This window comes from Bombina bombina, chromosome 9 (genome assembly GCF_027579735.1).
Source record: "Bombina bombina isolate aBomBom1 chromosome 9, aBomBom1.pri, whole genome shotgun sequence".
Lineage (NCBI taxonomy): Eukaryota > Metazoa > Chordata > Amphibia > Anura > Bombinatoridae > Bombina > Bombina bombina.
Window position 1 is genome coordinate 151,706,084 of NC_069507.1, and position 23,155 is coordinate 151,729,238.

Consider the following 23,155-nt stretch of genomic DNA (forward strand, 5'->3'; position numbering starts at 1 on the left):
ACCACCAAAAAACACCCATGCTAAATAGTTTCTAAATTTTGTCCTGAGTTTAGAAATACCCAATGTTTACATGTTCTTTGCTTTTTTTTTAAGTTATAGGGCCATAAATACAAGTAGCACTTTGCTATTTCCAAACCACTTTTTTTTCAAAATTAGCGCTAGTTACATTGGAACACTGATATCTTTCAGGAATCCCTGAATATCCCTTTACATGTATATATTTTTTTTTAGAAGACATCCCAAAGTATTGATGTAGGCCCATTTTGGTATATTTCATGCCACCATTTCACCACCAAATGCAATCAAATAAAAAAAATTGTTCACTTTTTCCCAAATATTTTCACAAACTTTAGGTTCCTCACTGAAATTATTTACAAACAACTTGTGCAATTATGGCATAAATGGTTGTAAATGCTTCTCCGGGATCCCCTTTGTTCAGAAATAGCAGACATATATGACTTTGGCATTGCTTTTTGGTAATTAGAAGGCCGCTAAATGCCACTGCGCATCACACGTGTATTATGCCCAGCAGTGAAGGGGTTAATTAGGGAGCATGTAGGGAGCGTCTAGGGTTAATTTTAGCTTTAGTGTAGTGTAGTAGACAACCCCAAGTATTGATCTAGGCCCATCTTGGTATATTTCATGCTACCATTTCACCGCTAAATGCGATTAAATAAAAAAAAACGTAAAATTTTTCACAATTTTAGGTTTCTCACTGAAATTATTTACAAACAACTTTTGCAAGCATGGCATAAATGATTGTAAATACTTCTCTGGGATCCCCTTTGTTCAGAAATAGCAGACATATATGGCTTTGGCGTTGCTTTTTGGTAATTATAAGACCGCTAAATGCCGCTGCGCACCACACGTGTATTATGCCCAGCAGTGCAGGGGTTAATTAGGTCATTTGTAGGGAGCGTGCAGGGTTAATTTTAGCTTTAGCGTAGAGATCAGACTCCCACCTGACACATCCCACCCCCTGATCCCTCCCAAACAGCTCCCTTCCCTCCCCGACCCCACAATTGCCCCCGCCATCTTAAGTACTGGCAGAAAGTCTGCCAGTACTAAAATAAAAGGTGTATTTAAAAAATAAAAAAAAAATTGTATAGCATATTTACATATGCAGCTGTGTAGGATCCCCCCTTAGCCCCCAACCTCCCTGATCCCCCCCAAACAGCTCTCTACCCTCCACCTCTAACTTACTGGGAGCCATCTTGGGTACTGGCAGCTGTCTGCCAGTACCCAGTTTGCAAATAAAAATGTATTTTTTTTTTATTTTTTTTATTTATTTTCCTTTTTCTGTAGTGTAGTGTAGCTTCCCCCCTCCACCAATCCCCCACCCGCTCCCAGATCCCTTAGATTAACTTTTATTAGGGATTTTATCCCCCCTTACTGCCACTTCTGTACAATGTCTTTTTCCGTAGTGAAGCGGTTCCCACCCGCTCCCTCCCCGTGCACGCGCCCGCCCGCCGCCCCCCGTGCACGCGCGCGCTCCGGTGCGCACTCCCGACAACCCCGCCCGCGATCCCGCCCTCCTCTCTCTTCAGCCTTTCATCGATGGCCGCCCACCCGCCTCCCACGTCAGCTCCCACCCACCAACGATTGCGGCCATCGATGCCGGTGCAGAGAGGGCCACAGAGTGGCTCTCTCTGCATCGGATGGGGGAAAAATGTTATTGCAGGATGCCTCGATATCGAGGCATCACTGCAATAACTGTAAAGCGGCTGGAAGCGATCAGGATCGCTTCCAGCCGCTTTAATCCCCAAAGTCGTACAGGGTACGTCGCTGGTCTTTAAAGACCAGGTTGTGTGCGACGTACCCTGTACGACTCGTGTCGTTAAGGGGTTAACATGGATGAGAGCAGGTAAAATAACCATGATTGCTAATCAGCTGATTGTTTCACCTGTGCTCTAGTTCAGATATCCTCAAAATCTGGCCTATCAGGGAGGTCTGAGGACAGGTTTGAAAACCAGTGGTCTAGAATCAAGAATTTGGGCTTGATGTTATCTCTTTTATTATTTATTCTTATTACTAAAGACTCTACACTGACATATTGTATATAGCAGGTGTTGGCATCATTTTATTCCCTGTAAAGACAACTCTGCATTTAATGTACATGTAATTTAAAGGAACATTGCACACTGGATTTTTCAAATGCATAAATGTAATATAGATGATCCATTTATCTAGCCCATATGGGAGTGTTTTTATAACAATGTATAGATTTGATTATTTTTTTAATAACATTGTGCTGATTTTCAGACTCCAAACCAAGCCCCACAGTGTCCGATGTATAGGTGTGGCTCCCATTTGTTTAATCTGTCTTTTCATATGCAGAGGAGGAGGGAGTGTCTGCCCTTTCAGGTTTCTGAGAATTCTAAGAAAGAGTAAAGCTTGTTCATGAAACTGGGAAAACAGTGAATGAAAGGTACATCATGTGAGATGCTCTTGCTATTTTAAGGTGTCTAATAAACCAAGGAAATACTAAGTTCTTCTTTACATAATAATATTTATAATTTTCTCTTACTCCTTCACATCAAAAATTATAAATCGTTCAAACCAGGGCCAGATCAAGTAATCAATCATGGATACAGAATCTCCTCCAAAGAAACTGGTGTTCAGTTGACCTAGAAGCTAAAAAGAAATGACATAAAATTAGTATTAATGATTTCATAAACAACTGACCTCTATATTTATGTTTTTCACAGACACATACACACACGCATATATATCTATGTATCTATATAATCTATATATATATATATATCAGACATATTGAAATATTACAAACCCTAAGTAAGATATGAGAGACTTTTTTTGAATAATTGATTAGAATATCTTGTTTTGTTATGACATAAATATTTTGCATTGGGTTTCCACAATCAGCTTGCTTACACTATAGTTCATGTATCTATCTAGTATATGAATCAGCTTGCTTACATTGGAGTTCATGTATCCATCTAGTATATGAATCAGCTTGCTTACACTATAGTTTATGTATCCATCTAGTATATGAATCAACTTGCTTACACTATAGTTCATGTATCCATCTAGTATATAAATCAGCTTGCTTACACTATAGTTCATGTATCCATCTAGTATATAAATCAGCTTGCTTACATTAGAGTTCTTGTATCCATCTAGTGCAGCGGTTCCCAACCTTTTTTTTTCTCTCCTGTACCCCTTGATTAGGCTTTTCATTTATGAGTACCCCCTCCTTTCATTACCCCCACACATCCCTCAAAAAAGTTGTTGTTTTTTTAAATGTAAACTATTTATTATCAGGGTATTGTCAGGTAATAAACTATTTATTATCAGGGTATTGTCAGGTATTAATAAACTATGTATTATGAGGATAAACCCAGATAATAAATAGTTTAATACCTGACAATACTCTGATAATAGTTGATTAATAACTGACAATATCCTGATAATAAATAGTTTAAGGTAAGCTATACCTGAATGGCATAGGACTGTATGTGTATCAACAGGATTAAAGCTCAGATCTCATTCTCAGGAGGAGCCCTGCTATGTGGCTGGCGCCCCTGACAGCTGCCTGGTTGCCCCTAAACATGGCCTTGGGGGGAGTCAAAGTGTAATGATTATAAAAATATTTAAATTTGTGATATCAGATCGATATTACCCACCCAGCCACTATGGACGCTTTTATTTGGAAGTGAAGCAATCTGAATCAAGCATCTAGCAAATAAATCAGCTTGCTTACACTATAGTTCATGTATCCATCTAGTATATAAATCAGCTTGCTTACACTATAGTTCATGTAACCATCTAGTATATAAATCAGCTTGCTTACACTATAGTTCATGTATCCATCTAGTATATAAATCAGCATGCTTACACTATAGTTTATGTATCCATCTAGCATATAAATCAGCTTGCTTACACTATAGTTCATGTATCCATCTAGTATATATATCAGCTTGCTTACACTATAGTTCATGTATCCATCTAGTATATAAATCAGCTTGCTTACACTATAGTTCACGTAACCATCTAGTATATAAATCAGCTTGCTTACACTATAGTTCATGTATAGTGTAAGCAAGCTAGTATATAAACCAGCTTGCTTACACTATAGTTCATGTATCCATCTAGTATGTTAATCAGCTTGCTTACACTATAGTTCATGTATTCATCTAGTATATAAATCAGCTTGCTTACACTATAGTTCATGTATCCATCTAGTATGTTAATCAGCTTGCTTACACTATAGTTCATGTATCCATCTATTATATAAATCAGCTTAGTTACACTATAGTTCATGTATCCATCTAGTATATAAATGAAAACAAATACTCTTAAAATGTTAAAAAATATAAATAAAACATGTATGCTATGCATTATACTATGATGAAGTTTAAAGATATGATAGTGTAAAAAATTAATATAAAGCAATTTTCTCCAACCTAAGACCGATAGGGTACTAGACAGTCATCACATACAGTTTTTTCATGGTGCCTTTCTTAATTAAAACATTAGTCAAATGTACTGAAAAACAAGACTATTATAGGGGAATTTCACAGGTACAGCATGACACTGTAACAAGCGTATGGACATAATGTTACACTTATCTTCAACCTGTCTCCATTTGCAATACGAAGATAGCTTTTTACTTGTTTCATTAAACTAAAAACTTATATACTTATAAAACTTGTATATCACACAAATGAAAGGGCACTATCTAAACAGGACAGGGACATCCAATTATTAAAACAAGATAATAATGTAATAGATACTAAAATACCTCTTTCATAGACAACAAATAAAATTACTTGAATGCCCTTTTAAAAACTACAGTTAGGGGTAGAGTAAACCCTTTCTTCTCTGTAGCTGGCTTATGTTTGTCATCTCTGAACAGAGCCAGTGGGAATGTTTTTGTTTTCCAACTGCATTTTTCAAAATTGTCATATTTTGGGAGCTATTTCCCCACCTGTCATTTCAACTCTACATATTAAAAACTGGAGATGCCAAAATTCCTTCTTGGAATTCCCAACTCTGCACATGAACACCAAGCCCATCTTCCACAGTCCTCAACTCCAACCCACACAGACCATACCCAAGTGAAAGACCATCTTTATCTTCCTTAAACATTCACATCATATCTAAAGCTTATATAGAAGTATATTTATTTATTTTAATTAACAGAATTACTACAGTTTCAATTACTAACCCTACAAACGCATTTAAAAAACATTGGTTACTTAAAGGGATACTGAACCCAAATTTTTTATTTCATGATTCAGATAGAGCATGTAATTTTAAACAACGTTCTAAATTACATCTATTATCATTTTTTTCTTCGTTCTCTTGCTATCTTTATTTGAAAAAAAGGCATCTAAGCTAAGGAGCCAGCAAATTTTTGGTTCAGGACCATGGGCAACACTTGTTTATTGGTACTGTCCAATCAGTAAGGACAATCCAGGTTTTTCACCAAAAATGGGCCTGCATCTAAACTTACATTCTTGCTTTTCAAATAAACATACCAAGAGAATGAAGAAAATTTGATAATAGGAGTAAATTAGAAAGTTGCTTAAAATTGCATACTCTATCTGAATTATGAAAGAAAAAATTTGGGTTCAGTGTCTTTTTAAAGGGCTGAAAAACAAAAACATGCAAAGAACAAATTCACTTCTAAAATTGTATTACCTCATCCAATGCAATTAGCTTTTCTTTCACTTCTGCTTTTAGTCCTGGTATATCTTCCTTGTTTTGCTTTGCATAAAGGATTTTATATAACACCATAATTATCTGAGAAGAGGGAAAAGCATATTTACTAACCATATTTATCATAATTTTCCCCCAAATATAGCCATATAATGTATGATATATGAGTGCTGTGATTACTGAGAGACAATACAACAAGCATCATGGTATTGGTTAGATAGAAATTATGGGGTCGATCCGATATAAAGCGTCGCCCGCAAAAGCCGGCGACGCCAATATTTACGCTGATTTGGTATCACATATACGGCGTAACCTAGAAGTTACGCGCGTATATTTCTGCCGTCGCCCGTAGTTTTTTGGGCCATAGGCAGGTATACCAAACCAGCGCAGTTTGGTATCCAATATGCAGCGTAAGGACTTACGTGGCGAAAATGGAGAAAACTTACTCCATTTTCACCTCGCCACAAAAAGCAGCCGTAAGAAGCCTTACGCTGACTATTGGAGCCCCGTAACTCCCTAAACTGGCTGCTAGAATAAACCTAACACCTAACGCATGCGCAATGTCTATCTCCCTGTCAACCGCGATCTTCTAAAATAAACCTAACACCTAACGCATGCGCAATGTCTATCTCCCTGTCAACCGCGATCCACCCCCCCCGAAATCCCTAATAAAGTTATTACCCCCTAAACCGCCGCTCCCGGACCCCGCCGCCATCTACATAAACTAACCCCCTACTGTGAGCCCCTAAAACCGCCGCCATCTACCTTATCTATCCCCTAATTAGAACCCCTTACACCGCTGTCATCTACCTTATCTATCCCGTAATCTGACCCCTTACACCGCCGCCACCTATATAAAAATTATTAACCCCTAATTTAATCTACCTACCCCGCCGACAGCTATGTTATCTATATTAACCCTAAGTATATTATAGTTAATATAGTTATTACATTATATATATTAACTATATTAACCCTAATTATATTAGGGTTAATATAGTTAATATAGTTACTATAGTATTTATATTAACTATATTAACTCTATCTAACCCTAACACCCCTAACTAAATTTATATTAAATTAATCTAATTCATTTATAAACTAAAATATTCCTATTTAAATCTAAATACTTAGCTATAAAATAAACCCTAAGATAGCTACAATATAATTAATAATTACATTGTAGCTATGTTAGGGTTAATATTTATTTTACAGGTAAATTGTTAATTATTTTAACTAGGTCTAATAGATATTAAATAGTTATTAACTATTTAATATCTACCTAGTTAAAATAATTACCCAATTACCTGTAAAATAAATCCTAACCTAAGTTACAAATACACCTACACTATCAATAAATTTAATAAACTACAAACATCTATCTAAAAATACAATTAAATTAACTAAACTAAATTACAAAAAAAAAAAAACACTAAATTACACAAAATAAAAAAAAGATTACAAGATTTTTAAGCTAATTACACCTATTCTAAGCCCCCTAATAAAATAATAAACCCCCAAAATAAAAACAATTCCCTGCCCTATTCTAAATTAAACAAATTTCAAAGCTCTTTACCTTACCAGCCCTTAAAAGGGCCTTTTGTGGGGCATGCCCCAAAGAATTCAGCTCTTTTGCATACAACAAATACAATCCCCCCCCCCCCATTACAACCCACCACCCACATACCCCTATTCTAAAACCACCCAAACCCCCCCTTAAAAAAGCCTAACACTACCCCCCTGAAGATCTCCCTACCTTGTCTTCACCACACCGGGCCCAACTCCTGATCCGATCCGGGCGATGTCTTCCTCCAAGCGGCAAAGAAGAATTCTTCCTCCGGCGATGTCTTCCTCCAAGCGGCAAAGAAGAATTCTTCCTCCGGCGACGTCTTCCTCCAAGCGGCAGCAAAGTCTTCATTCTTCCGGCGGCATCTTCAATCTTCTTTCTTCGCTCCGCCACCGCAGAGCATCCATCCAGGCCGACGACTGAACGACGAATGAGGTACCTTTAAATGACGTCATCCAAGATGGCGTCCGCCGAATTCCGATTGGCTGATAGGATTCTATCAGCCAATCGGAATTAAGTTAAAAAAATCTGATTGGCTGATTGAATCAGCCAATCAGATTCAAGTTCAATCCGATTGGCTGATCCAATCAGCCAATCAGATTGAGCTCGCATTCTATTGGCTTATCGGAACAGCCAATAGAATGCGAGCTCAATCTGATTGGCTGATTGGATCAGCCAATCGGATTGAACTTGAATCTGATTGGCTGATTCAATCAGCCAATCAGATTTTTTTAACTTAATTCCGATTGGCTGATAGAATCCTATCAGCCAATCGGAATTCGGCGGACGCCATCTTGGATGACGTCATTTAAAGGTACCTCATTCGTCGTTCAGTCGTCGGCCTGGATGGATGCTCCGCGGCGGCGGAGCGAAGAAAGAAGATTGAAGATGCCGCCGGAAGAATGAAGACTTTGCTGCCGCTTGGAGGAAGACGTCGCCGGAGGAAGAATTCTTCTTTGCCGCTTGGAGGAAGACATCGCCGGAGGAAGAATTCTTCTTTGCCGCTTGGAGGAAGACATCGCCGGAGGAAGAATTCTTCTTTGCCGCTTGGAGGAAGACATCGCCCGGATCGGATCAGGAGTTGGGCCCGGTGTGGTGAAGACAAGGTAGGGAGATCTTCAGGGGGGTAGTGTTAGGCTTTTTTAAGGGGGGTTTGGGTGGTTTTAGAATAGGGGTATGTGGGTGGTGGGTTGTAATGGGGGGGATTGTATTTGTTGTATGCAAAAGAGCTGAATTCTTTGGGGCATGCCCCACAAAAGGCCCTTTTAAGGGCTGGTAAGGTAAAGAGCTTTGAAATTTGTTTAATTTAGAATAGGGCAGGGAATTGTTTTTATTTTGGGGGTTTATTATTTTATTAGGGGGCTTAGAATAGGTGTAATTAGCTTAAAAATCTTGTAATCTTTTTTTTATTTTGTGTAATTTAGTGTTTTTTTTTTTGTAATTTAGTTTAGTTAATTTAATTGTATTTTTAGATAGATGTTTGTAGTTTATTAAATTTATTGATAGTGTAGGTGTATTTGTAACTTAGGTTAGGATTTATTTTACAGGTAATTGGGTAATTATTTTAACTAGGTAGATATTAAATAGTTAATAACTATTTAATATCTATTAGACCTAGTTAAAATAATTAACAATTTACCTGTAAAATAAATATTAACCCTAACATAGCTACAATGTAATTATTAATTATATTGTAGCTATCTTAGGGTTTATTTTATAGGTAAGTATTTAGATTTAAATAGGAATATTTTAGTTTATAAATGAATTAGATTAATTTAATATTAATTTAGTTAGGGGTGTTAGGGTTAGATAGAGTTAATATAGTTAATATAAATACTATAGTAACTATATTAACTATATTAACCCTAATATAATTAGGGTTAATATAGTTAATATATATAATGTAATACCTATATTAACTATAATATACTTAGGGTTAATATAGATAATATAGCTGGCGGCGGGGTAGGTAGATTAAATTAGGGGTTAATCATTTTAATAGAGATGGCGGCGGTGTAAGGGGCTTACATTAGGGGTTAATAATTTTAATATAGATGGCGGCGGGGTACGGGAGCGGCGGTTTAGGGGTTAATACATATTTTATTGTTAGGCTAGTGAGGGGGGGTAGCGGATAGAGGGTTAGACGTGTCGGGCTATGTTAGGGAGGCGTGTTAGACTTGTCGGGCTATGTTAGGGAGGCGTGTTAGACAGTGCGGGTGTTTTAGACTTTAGTCAGGTTTTATAGGCGCCGGCAGTTTCTAACGTGCCGCAAGTCACTGGCGACGCCAGAAATTTGTACTTGCGCAGATTTCTGGACATCGCTGGTTTGTGAGACTTACGGCACGTTAGCATCTGACGGCGACTTATATGGGATGGCTCGAGTTGCGAGCTGAAACTGCGGGCGACGCCGGTTCCCTCGCTTGCGCCGCAAACTGCGATCTATATCGGATCGCGCCCTATATCTTTTAATCTAGAATATGCTTCAATAAAAACAGTTTTTACCATTAGGCTATAATAAAATAAAGATGGTCAAAATGGTTTTAGACATAAAAGCCTGTCAAGTTCATTATTTTATTTTTGTTTGTTGCTTTCCAAATGCTGTCTGCTGTGGGATACTCCTGTATGAGCTCAGGATTAGATAACTGGAGAACAATGAAAAGCTTTGTAGGAACCAGACATCTATTTTTCATACAATAAAAGTCTACCAATCAAGCTTGTTCAGCAGTTTGTACCTTGGAGAAGTGTTCTAGTATCATCTTCTGTTGTGCTCTTTGGAAGGGATCTTTAGGGTTTAACTTCTTTCCAGGAAAAGCCTCATCCAGGTATTCACACACTATTGCAGATTCATAGATCAACTGACCCTTACTCGTCTCCAGAACAGGTACAACACCAAATGGGTTTTTCTCCACAAACCACTCTGGCTTGTTTTTTGTGTTTATGTTTACCAATTCATGGCTTAAGAAAATAAAGATACATTTGATGGGTTAAATTGATATAGACAGTCAGTAGCAGTTCCTGAAATTACATTTTGGGGAGGGGCTAAGAAGATTTAGACTAAGCTAGGGAGGACTGTGGGGCCAGTCAGATCAGGTGGAGTTGGAATCTGGGATGTTCTATGGTGGATCTTAGTGTTTTAGGAGCATGGCTAGGCATGAAGGGACAGCAACAGGGAGGGGAATATTCAACCACCTCCTCAGCCCAAACAGTCCTGAGAGAGGGTGCAAGTAAAATACTGGGGTAGAACCACCACTGACTCTTACTTGAACCCTGTATTGCCTATAGGTCCAGTAAAGTAATACTTCGCAGGGTGTTGACAAGTTATCTGAGACCACAGGGCTTAAGTTAAAGGCATATGAAACCTAACATTTTTATTTCATGATTCAGATAGAGCTTACCATTTTCCAATTCACTTATATTATCTAATTTGCTTAGTACTCTTGTTATGTTTTTGTTTTTTTTAAAAAAAAGCATACCTAGGTAGGCTGATGAACAGCAATGCACTGCTGGGAGCTAGCTGCTGATTGGTGGCTGCACATATATCCATGTTGTTATTGGCTCATCTGATGTGTTCAGCTAGTTCCAGCAGTGCATTGCTTCTCCTTCAACAAAGGATACCAAGAGAATGCAGCACATTAGATAAATTAAGTACATTTTAAAGTAATTTAAAGTGTATGCTGTCTTAAACATGAAATAAAACATTTGAGTTCCATGTCCCTTTAAATACAAATGTAACTTCAAAACCAAAGCTAGAAATACAATTTTATTCCTTTATTAAAAAAGTTGATTTGTGTGAAAATGAAAGCAAAAGTCATAAGAACTTTCATTCCCTCACAAAACTGAGAACGATTAAATATCTAATTAAATATAAACAAAACATGAAAGATGTAGGGCAGATCAATATGTTGATCCCTTAAAAAAACTGTGTATGTTGGGTAAATGGCAGTCAGCTATATTAATAGGAACCGTAAAAAAAAACTTATTTAGTTGTGCAGACACTTATACTGGTGATTATAAACAAAGGTATAATTTTAATAACACCATTCTTTCTTTGTAGTTCTAGGGGTTGCAGTCCAAATTCTCAAATGTACCATTATCCATACATTTGCAAGCAGTCATTTAATTAAAGGGACATGAATCCCACGTTTTTTCTTTTGTGAGTCATTCTCTTGGTATCCTTTGTTGAAGGAGTAGTAATGCTCTACTTGGATTTCGCTGTACACATCAGGTGAGTCAATGACAAGGGGTATATTTGTGCAGCCAGCAATCAGCAGCTAGTTAGCAATGCACTGCTCTTCATGAGCCTACCTAGGTATGTTTTTCAATAAAGGATATCAAGATAGGGAAGCAAATTAAATAACAGGAGCAATTTGGGGAAAAATATTTAAAAATGCAGCTTGATATAAATCATGAAAGTTTAATTTTTAATTTAATGCCCCTTTAATTTATTTGCCCCACCCAAGACATGAAGCTAAGTAAATGGGGGAGGGATTAAAATATGAAAAGCAGGAATAAAAAGCAGATGACCCCATTCACCTGTACCAATCAATTATAATATCTAAAGCACCCAACACCACTATCCCATTTTGCTTTACTACTCTGAAATGTTACCATTACCTTGTGTTACTGGAAAGTTAACCTGATTTTAAAAGTCAAAATTTATACTTCATGGTTGATACATCATGCAATTTTAAGAGACATTTAAGATTACTTCTATTATCAAATTCACTTTGTTCTCTTGGTATCCTTTGCTCAAAATCAGTTGAGTTAGATGAAGATTGGTGGCTACACACATATGCTTCTTGTCACTAGCTAACCAGATCCCAGCAGATCTCTGGAGCTGAATTTAACCATGTGTTTAACCCCTTTACAGAGGTTAAAAACATTGTTATATAAAAGCATTAGTACGATAATTAAATTCTCTCACACATTAGATCATTTTCTTTGCACTTTTATGTCCTTTTAATGTCTGTACGCTCTGTTGACCTTATCACTATACCACAACTGTTGAGATAGACTACACAATTTAATATATAATCATAACAATGTAATTCTACCGTAGCACGAGTTATGCTTACTTTATTCCTTTTGCAGCTAGGACAAGTCTTGCCCGCTGGGCAAATGGGCAAAATCTCATGCTATAAACTCGAATCGATCCATCAGGTACTGGTCCTGGAGCTGGGCTGCCTGAAAAACAGAGGTTTATCCGTTATATATAGAACCCAGATTACAGCAACTTGCAGAACACTGTGAGTATATTAAAACAAGTTATATTGTTATATTATTATTAGTGCTATAAAATTGTATTGAAATATTAGACACAAGTTTGCATGCACATTACATAATCACAAATTGCCAAATGACTAGTGATTTGTTTGTATCCTATTGATCAAACCTTAGCCAGCTATTGAGGTATCATTGACATATGACACAATAAACATTCACAGATAATGGGGGGTAGTTATCAACGCGTCTACTTTACCTGCCTTCGCCGGTCCAATACGCCTGCCTAATCTCACCTACCATCGCCGCCGCGGACCTTCAAAATTTCGCCTAAGTTATCAAAAAAGCTGTCAAAAAGCCGCGCACCAAGTACGGGGCAATGAGCAGCGGATTTTGAGAGTTATCACTCATCTGATCTTGCTGCTCTTCGGCTTTTTGACAGCTTTATTGACAAGCTGTCACTAAGCACCCACACTAAACTACACTGTTCTACCCCCTATACCGGTGTCCCCGGAGCCCCCCGCAACTAAATAAAGTTATTAACCACTAAACCGCTGCAACTCTTATAAATGTATTAACCCCTAAATCGCTGCCCCCAGACCCCGCCACCACCTACATTATACCTAGTAACCCCTATCCTGCCCCCCCTATACCGCTGCCACCTATAATAAAGTTATTAACCCCTATCCTGCCGATCCCGGACCTCGCCACAACTAAATAAATAGTTTAACCCCTAAACCGCCGCTCCCGGACCCCGCCGCAACCTATATTAAACTTATTAACCCTTAATCTGCCCCCCCTACACCGTCGCCACCTATAATAAGTTTATTAACCCCTATCCTGCCCCCCCTACACCGTCGCCACCTACAATAAGTTTATTAACCCCTATCCTGCCCCCCTACCCCGCCGCCACTGTAATAAAATTATTAACCCCTAAACCTAAGTCTAACACTAACCTTAACACCCCCCTAACTTAAATATTAATTAAATACATCTAAATAATTCTTTTATTAACTAAATTATTCCTATTTAAAACTAAATACTTACCTTTAAAATAAACCCTAATATAGCTACAATATAAATAATAATTATATTGTAGCTATCTTAGGATTTATTTTTATTTTACAGGCATCTTTCAATTTATTTTAACTAGGTACAATAGCTATTAAATAGTTATTAACTATTTAATAGCTACTTAGCTAAAATAAAGAGAAATTTATCTTTAAAATAAAAACTAACCTAAGTTACAATTACACCTAACACTAAACTATACTTAAATAAATTAATCCTATTTAAAACTAAATACTTACCTGTAAAATAAACCCTCAGATAGCTACAATATAAATAATAATTATATTGTAGCTATTTTAGGATTTATATTTATTTTACAGGTTTCTTTGTATTTATTTTAGCTAGTTAGAATAGTTATTAAATAGTTATTAACTATTTAATAACTACCTAGCTAAAAGAAATACAAAATTACCTGTAAAATAAATCCTAACCTAAGTTACAATTAAACCTAACACTACACTATCATTAAATTAATTAAATAAATTAGTTACAAATAACTACAATTAAATTAAATTAACTAACTAAAGTACAAAAAATAAAAAAAGCTGTTACAAAAAAAAAAAAAGTTACAAACATTTAAAAAATATTACAACAATGTTAAGCTACTTACACCTAATCTAAGCCCCCTAATAAAATAACAAAGCCCCCCAAAATAAAAAAATGCCCTACCCTATTCTAAATTAAAAAGTTAGCAGCTCTTTTACCTTATCAGCCCTTAAAAGGGCCTTTTGCGGGGCATGCCCCAAAGAATTCTGCTCTTGTGCCTGTAAAATAAAAATACAACCCCCCCAAAATTAAAACCCACCACCCACATACCCCTAATCTAACCCAAACCCCCCTTAAATAAACCTAACACTTCCCCCCTGAAGATAATTCTACCTTGAGTCGTCTTCAGCCAGCCGACCACCGATGGAACCGAAGAGGAGATCCGGAGCGGCAGAAGTCATCATCCAGGCGGCGCTGAAGAAGTCTTCCATCCAATGAAGTCATCATCAAGGCGGCGCTGAAGAAGTCTTCCATCCGATAGAAGTCTTCATCCAGACGGCATCTTCAATCTTCATCCATCCAGAGCGGAGCGGAGCCATCTTCAGACGAGCCGACGCGGAGCCATCCTCTTCTTCCCGATGACTAACGACGAATGGATATTCCTTTAAGGGACGTCATTCAAGATGGCGTCCCTTCATTTCCGATTGGCTGATAGGATTCTATCAGCCAATCGGAATTAAGGTAGGAAAAATCTGATTGGCTGATGCAATCAGCCAATCATATTGAAGTTCAATCCGATTGGCTGATCCAATCAGCCAATCGTATTGAGCTTGAATTCTATTGGCTGTTCCAATAGGATTCTATCAGCCAATCGGAATTAAGGTAGGAAAAATCTGATTGGCTGATTGAATCAGCCAATCAGATTGAAGTTCAATCCGATTGGCTGATCCAATCAGATTTTTCCTACCTTAATTCCGATTGACTGATAGAATCCTATCAGCCAATTGGAATTGAAGGGACGCCATCATGGATGACGTCCCTTAAAGGAATATCCATTCATCGTTAGTCGTCGGGAAGAAGAGGATGGCTCCGCGTCGGCTCGTCTGAAGATCGCTCCGTTCCGGATGGATGAAGATTGAAGACGCCGCCTGGATGAAGACTTCTTCAGTGCCGCCTGGATGATGACTTCATCAGATGGAAGACTTCTTCAGCGCCGCCTGGATGATGACTTCTGCCGCTCCGGATCTCCTCTTCGGTTCCATCGGTGGTCGGCTGGCTGAAGATGACTCAAGGTAGGATGATCTTCAGGGGGGTAGTGTTAGGTTTATTTAAGGGGGGTTTGAGTTAGATTAGGGGTATGTGGGTGGTGGGTTTTAATGTTGGGGGGTTGTATTTTTATTTTACAGGCAAAAGAGCAGAATTCTTTGGGGCATGCCCCGCAAAAGGCGCTTTTAAGGGCTGGTAAGGTAAAAGAGCTGGTAACTTTTTAATTTAGATTAGGGTAGGGCATTTTTTTTTGGGGGGGGGCTTTGTTATTTTATTAGGGGGCTTAGATTAGGTGTAACTAGCTTAAAATTGTTGTAAAATGTTTTAAATGTTTGTAACTTTTTATTTTTATTTTTTGTAACTTAGCTTTTTTATTTTTTGTACTTTAGTTAGTTTATTTAATTTAATTTAATTGTAGTTATTTGTAACTAATTAATTTAATTAATTTAATGATAGTGTAGTGTTAGGTTTAATTGTAACTTAGGCTAGGATTTATTTTACAGGTAATTTTGTATTTCTTTTAGCTAGCTAGTTGTTAAATAGTTAAAAACTATTTAATAACTATTCTAACTAGCTAAAATAAATACAAAGTTGCCTGTAAAATAAATATAAGTCCTAAAATAGCTACAATATAATTATTATTTATATTGTAGCTATCTTAGGGTTTATTTTACAGGTAAGTATTTAGTTTTAAATAGGATTAATTTATTTAATGATAGTGTAGTGTTAGGTGTAATTGTAACTTAGGTTAGTTTTTATTTTACAGGTAAATTTCTCTTTATTTTAGCTAGGTAGCTATTAAATAGTTAATAACTATTTAATAGCTATTTTTCCTAGTTAAAATAAATTGAAAGTTGCCTGTAAAATAAAAATAAATCCTAAAATAGCTACAATATAATTATTATTTATATTGTAGCTATCTAGGGTTTTTTTTTAAAGGTAAGTATTTAGTTTTAAATAGGAATAATTTAGTTAATAAGAGAAATATTATTTAGATGTATTTAATTAATATTTAAGTTAAGAGGGTGTTAGGGTTAGTGTTAGACTTAGGTTTAGGGGTTAATAATTTTATTACAGTGGCGGCGGTGTAGGGGGAGGTAGGATAGGGGTTAATGAACTTATTATAGGTGGCAACTGTGTAGGGGGGGCAGGATAGGGGTTAATAAACGTATTATAGGTGGCGACGGTGTAGGGGGGCAGATTAGGGGTTAATAAGTTTAATATAGGTTGCGGCGGGGTCCGGGAGCGGCGGTTTAGGGGTTAAACTATTTATTTAGTTGCAGCAAGGTCCGGGATCCGCAGGATAGGGGTTATTAACTTTATTATAGGTGCCGGCGGTATAGGGGGGGGCAGGATAGGGGTTAATAGGTATAATGTAGGTGGTGGCGGGGTCTGGGAGCGGGGGTTTAGGGGTTAATACATATATTATAGTTGCGGCGGGGACCGGGAGTGGCAGTTTAGGGGTTAACATATTTAGTATAGCTTGCGGTGGGCTCCGGGAGCAGTGGTTTAGGGGGTAATACATTTATTCAGTTGCGGCGGTATAGGGGGGCAGATTAGGGGTGTTTAGACTCGGGGTACATGTTAGGGTGTTAGGTGCAGACGTTTCCCATAGGAATCAATGGGATGTCTGGCAGCAGCGAACATGAACTTTTGCTATGGTCAGACTCCTATTGATTCCTATGGGATCCGCCACCTCCAGGGCAGCGGTTTGAAAACCAGGTACGCTGGCCCGGAAAAGTGCCGAGCGTACCTGCTAGTTTTTTGATAACTAGCAAAAGTAGTCAGATAGTGCGGAACATCTGGAGTGACGTAAGAATCGATCTGTGTCGGACTGAGTCCGGCGGATCGAAGCTTACATCACAAAATTCTACTTTTGCCAGTATCTAGGGCTTGATAACTAAGGTGAATCAGCCTCGCCACAAATACGCTGCTGAATTCCATCGTATTTGAGGTTGACGGCTTGATAACTAAAGGCCAAGGCCTCAGTTTTTCAGGGATAAATAAACAGCTAGAATTGCATTTCAAGCTTTGGCCATCCCAATGTGTTTTTTTTTTTAAGCTTGTTCTACAGATTTACATACATATATACACACAGAGACAAATAGGTCAACTTTACAAAGTTAAAGGGACAGTCTACATAACCATTTTTATTGTTTAAAACGATAAATAAACCCTTTATTACCCATTCCCCAGTATTTTCATAACCAACATGGTTATTCTAATATACTTTTTACCTCTGTGATTACCTTGTGTCTAAGCTTGTGCAGACTGCAACCCTTACCTTAGTGTAGAGCTGCAACAACTAATCAATATAATAGATAATAATTGATTATGAAAATAGTTGTCAATGAATCTCATAATCGATTAGTTGGTTTACAATTGAGTGGTCTGTGCACGACACCAGCTGCTTCACTCCAATAAGCTCCTGCACATGGTATTGTGTTTTATGGTTATGTCCTTAGCCTAAAGGACATCAACAGATGTTTACTTTTAACTTTTTCAGGACAGTATAAGTTTATTTTTAAGTTTACAACTACTCCTTGCTTATGTGCAACCCAGAAATAATAGGAATCATCATTTTGATTGTTTATATTAAATCAGGTGATTTGGGACTAAGCTTTGCATGATATAGTGCCAAGCTTGTTACTTACACCTAGCCCTAGATTGATGGGATTTGTTATTTGAATTGATGTGCACTATTATCTGTTTGTACAATTATTAGCGGATCACTTGCTATTTCTGATTATAGGTACTGTATTGATAAATGTGTAAGGATTTGTCCTGTTACTGGTATATAGTCCTTAGAGCTTTTGACCTTTTTTATATTTTTAATAAATTGTGGTATGTACCAAATACATATACAACAAAAAATCCCAGCAAGCCTCAAAGCACATAAAAAGTAACTTTATTCAAGGAAAAACAAACAGTGTCTAATATAAGCACATTTAAGAACAACAGCGCAGACTTCTTACGCGTTTCGGAGATAGGACACCTTAATCATAGAAATACTGTGACTGCTTGTAACCTGACATTTATATGGTTAACCATTAACATAATTAAAAGAATGCTGTGTTCAATTACGCAAATTAAATGAAATAAGTGAACAAATGTGTATATTGGCCATTTAGTTATAGTTTTCTTAACAAGTCATCCTCAAATTATTCAACAGTGGCTACAAAAAGCTATAAAAAGCTGAAAGTATATGTTTTTCTAGGAATCTGTTTATACACAGATGGAATATTTTTTTATTCCTCTAACCAAGTGCAAAAATTCTCCATATAGAGAGCGAATATTTAGTAAGTAGTAAGCTCTTCCCTATACCAGCCAAGTACACAAACCCGGTCTTGAGTTAATGACATTTTAATACACTATATCTTCTCTATTTACTAATGGAATTAAAAGGGACTAAATGGATTGAACTACTCAGCTATGCTATATGGGCATCAATGGGAGTCAGTAGCAAAATCAGCTAATGATGTTGCCAGAAATTTATGACATCCACTGTTATATTGAAACCTAGGGGCTTCCTTGTCCTGAGTTTAAAAATCCAAAAGGTTTCCCTATAAAAAAGTTTATTTTTTCTATCCCCTTCCCTCAAGGGGGCTCTGACGCATTCTATAATCTGCCAAACAAAGCTGTTAGTGACCTTATGGTGCTTGCAGATGAAATGCCTTGCCAAATCTGAGCACTCCACACCCTGATCTATATTTTTGAGATGTTCCCTGATTCTGTGCGTGCCTCTCTTGTGGTACACCCCACATATTGCCTATCACAGATGGAACATTCTACTAAATAAACTACATGTGTTGTGTGGCAGTTTGTGCATGCCGACAGGTCGTACACCCTTTGTGTTACTTTGGATTGGAAGTTCTTTGTGGGCCTTGTGTGGCTACAAGCTATACATTTATTAAAGTTGCATTTATAGTGTCCCTTCATGCTCAGCCAACTACTGGTATTTGTCTTTTGTGTTTTTAATACGCTAGGTGATAGGATATTACCAAGTTACTGCCACGTCTGGCCTCATAGTTACAATCCTTGGAAACATAATTCTAAAGACTGTCTTTGGCAGTTAGAATAGGGAGATGCTTCCCCACTATGTTACAAATCTTTGAACTCATCAAACCTGTTATTTCTACTATTTACACTTCTAGTGTGATCTAAAATATCCGTCCTATTCATTCTTGTTACTTCCAGGTACTCTCTATCACTTTTCTTGAGTGACCAGTCTCTTTGAGGAAATCTGAGTCATTCATACAAGTTTTTTTAATTCAAACTAATAGACCTTTGGCCACACTGAATTCTGTATGCCGTGGATGACTGCTTTGTGCATGCATTAAGGCAAATTCAACCTTTATAAGTACAGTATATATCTGTTATTTTAAGAGCGGACTAGATATTTTTTCCCTAACCTCATAGCTGGGTATTTACCATTGCATATAGATATTCAAGATATTTTTATGCTAGAATGACATCCAGGCTTACTTGTTAAGAGGTCCCTTGCATTGGTGGTGCTAACAATGATAAATATCCCACCTTGGTGAAATTGGCAAAACCCTACTTATATCATCTCAGGCACCTCAACACCATCTGAGCGCCTCTTCTCTGCTGCAAGCAAAATAGCTTGGATTTTATTTTAAATACAGTGAAAACTTTTTTGTTTTTTTATCCGATTAGTCAATTAATCGAAAAAAATAATTGGCCGATTAGTCGATTATGAAAATAATCGTTAGTTGCAGCCCTACCTCAGTTCTTTTGACAAACATGCCTTTTAGCCAATGAGTGATGACTCATAAATAACTCCACGGGAGTGAACACAATGTTATCTATATAGCACACATGAACGAGCAGTGTCTAGCTGTGAAAACATTTCAACATGCACTGAGATAAGAGGCGGCATTCAACAGCTTAGAAATTAGCACATGAGCCTACCTAGGTTGAGCATTCAGCAAAGAATACAAAGCGACACAAATTTGATGATAAAAGTACTTTGGAAAGTTATTTAAAATTGCATGCCCTATATGAATCATGTAAGTTTAAAGGGACAGTACACTGTAAAATTGTTTTTACATTAATGTATTTTAAATGACCAACTGGCTGTGTATACTTAGGCTATTCAATAGCCTATACTCCAGTATTAATTTGTTCAATGTAGGTGGCGATACCACAGGCTAAATCAGCTATTTAAAATGCAGAAACAAGAGTATAGGAGCTACTTGTAACCAATTTAATACACTCTAGCAGGTTAAAAGGATCATTGGGAATAATTTAAAGGGGAGAAGGTTTTTGGGAGAACAGTCCCTTTCATTTTTACTTGACTGTCCCTTTAATGCATCCTTGAAGTTCACTTCTGATTGACTTGCCCTTCAATCTGCTGCAAACTTGGTTACAATATATATCTAACCAGAAGCCACAGCAAAACATAAACATGCACATTTGCCCAACCACTATTACATTTTTAAGTGAAGAAATTATCCAACCCATGGAACTATTGTTCATTGGTTTTGATAAGCAATCATGTAATTAATGCACACAGCTGAATTCACAACTGAGGGCTCGTTTCCATTGAGCCGTAATTGAGTTTAACCGCCATTCAATCACATTGCAAATAACAATAAAGTGTATTAACCTCTAAACTGCCATTCCCCCACATCGCAAAGTACCTATTTAAACTATTAGCCACTAATCCGCCATTTCCCCCCAACCCACCAAACCCCCCAAAATAAAAAAAAAACCTAACACTAAAAAAAACCTAAGGGGCATTTGTATGGGCATTGCCCTTAAAAGGGCAATCAGCTCTTTTGCGGCCTATTAAAATAAAAAAATCTAAAAAAACCCACCCAAAAATACCTAAGTCTAGCCCCCAAATAGGTACTCACAGTTCCTGAAGTTCGGTGGAGAAGGTCTTCCAGGTGCTAAAGATCTTCATCCAGCACGGGGACCTCTTCTATCTTCATCCAGGGCAAAAGCGGCGCAGAGCAGAGGTGACCGCAGAACAGGACTGGCAACCACGGAACCATCTAGCATGGAGGATCATCTTCTTATGATCGTTGCCGCACACTCAAGCTCGAATGCAAGGTACCCATTTTATATTTGGGATACCTTGCATTACTATTGGCTGATATTTTCAAATCAGCCAATAGGATGAGAGCTACTGAAATCATTTTGGCTGATTTGATTGATTAATTAGAATTAATTGGTGCAAGAAAGGACTGTTGATAAACAAAATACTGTGTGTTGGGACCTGCGTGTTTGTGCACCTTGCAGCCGTGGGAGTTAAAAAACAAACAAACAAAAAAAAACCATTTAAAACAGCAAATTAGGCTTTTATGCATTATGTGATGATTGATAACTTCAGTTTTCCTGTTCAGTTAATCTTTAACATGCGTTTATTATAAACAAAGAGACCAAGAGGTAGATTTATATTAGTGCGAGCGGATATGATACGATGTAGCGTATCATGTCTGCTGCACATCGATAAATGCAGACAGCATACGCTGTCAGCATTTATCATTGCACCAACAGTTCTTGTGAACTGCTTGTGGAATGCCGCCCCCTGCAGATTCGCAGCCAATCGGCCCCTAGCAGGGGGTGTCAATCAACCCGATCGTATTCGATCGGGTTGATTTCTGTCCGCCGCCTCAGAGCAGGCGAACAAGTTATGGAGCAGCGGTCTTTAGACCGCTGCTTTTATAACTTCTGTTTCCGGAAAGCCTGAAGGCTCCCCATTTCTCAGCATGCTGATTAGCTAGGTCTTTATCAGAGCCTTATCACTTTCTAGCAGTATAAATATGAAAATGACATTGAATTACGTAACATTAGTCATTATAGTGAGATAATAAAATGATTTAATTAATAAAATGTTTTTGATATAATAAAAAAATTGATACCCTCAGAGCAACAATATTTGGGAACAGCTACAAATGCCACAATATCACATGCAAATACAGTATTTTTTAAAGGGACATATACAACTTCTTTTGTCTTTTATGATCCTGATAGACCATACAATTTTCCAGTTTACTTCCATTATCTAATTTGCTTTTTTTCTTATTCTATCCTTTGTTGAAAAACATAGCAGCAATGCACTACTGGGAGCTAGCTGCTCATTTGTGGCTACACTTAAAGGGACAGTCTACACCTTAAAGTATTAGCTTAGATTAAGCTGCAAATAGCCTCCTGCACTCGTTCTATATCATGCAGCAGGAACAGTAAATAAGTTATTTTAAAATGATTAGTGTTTTTGGCCAGTTTGAAATTGCTGCCAAGCTCCGCCCACTGATGACATCACAATCTAGGCTGCATCTATGCACTCTGCTAAACAGCAGTGACAGGTTGTTAAATCCAACTTTTGAGCTTTTTGTGATTGGATGTCAAATTCAGCCCAGATCATGATGTCATCAGTGGGCTAAGGTTGGCAGCCATTTCAAAGTGGCCAGAAACAATATTCATTTTAAAATAACATTTTTACTGTTACTGCTGCATGATATAGAAAAGGTGCAGGAGGCTTTTTGCAGCTAAATCTAAGGTTAGACTTTAAGATGACTAAGTTGTAAACTGTCTCTTTAAATGCTTCTAGCCATTGGCTCACTCAACATGATAAGCTAGCTCCCAGTAGTGCATTGCTGCACATTCAACAAAGGATTCCAATAAAATGAATCAAATATGATAATATAACTAAGTCGGAAGGTTGGTTAAAAATGCATTCTCTATCTCTATGTGAATCATAATAGAATGATTTAGAGTTTTATGTCCCTTTAAAATTAATCTCAGGAGCGCTGTTGTCTGAAGCACTATATGGCAGCAGTTTTGCAAGAATGCTTTTTAGCAATGTTATACCTTATCAAGAGCACTAGATGG

At 37.4% G+C, this 23,155-nt stretch overlaps 1 protein-coding gene across 1 annotated transcript in view; it reads right to left on the bottom strand.

Annotated features, from left to right (window-relative positions):
- The window catches only part of LOC128639575 (glutathione S-transferase omega-1-like), a 121,353-nt gene that overhangs the window by 48,130 nt on the left and 50,068 nt on the right, over positions 1–23,155 (bottom strand). The window contains exons 3-6 of the mRNA XM_053691711.1: positions 12,328–12,436; positions 9,985–10,207; positions 5,668–5,769; positions 2,528–2,634 (exon numbers count right to left, since the gene is read on the bottom strand). Coding sequence (XP_053547686.1) covers positions 2,528–2,634; positions 5,668–5,769; positions 9,985–10,207; positions 12,328–12,436 — 541 coding nt within the window. The remainder of the gene's footprint in view (positions 1–2,527; positions 2,635–5,667; positions 5,770–9,984; positions 10,208–12,327; positions 12,437–23,155) is intronic.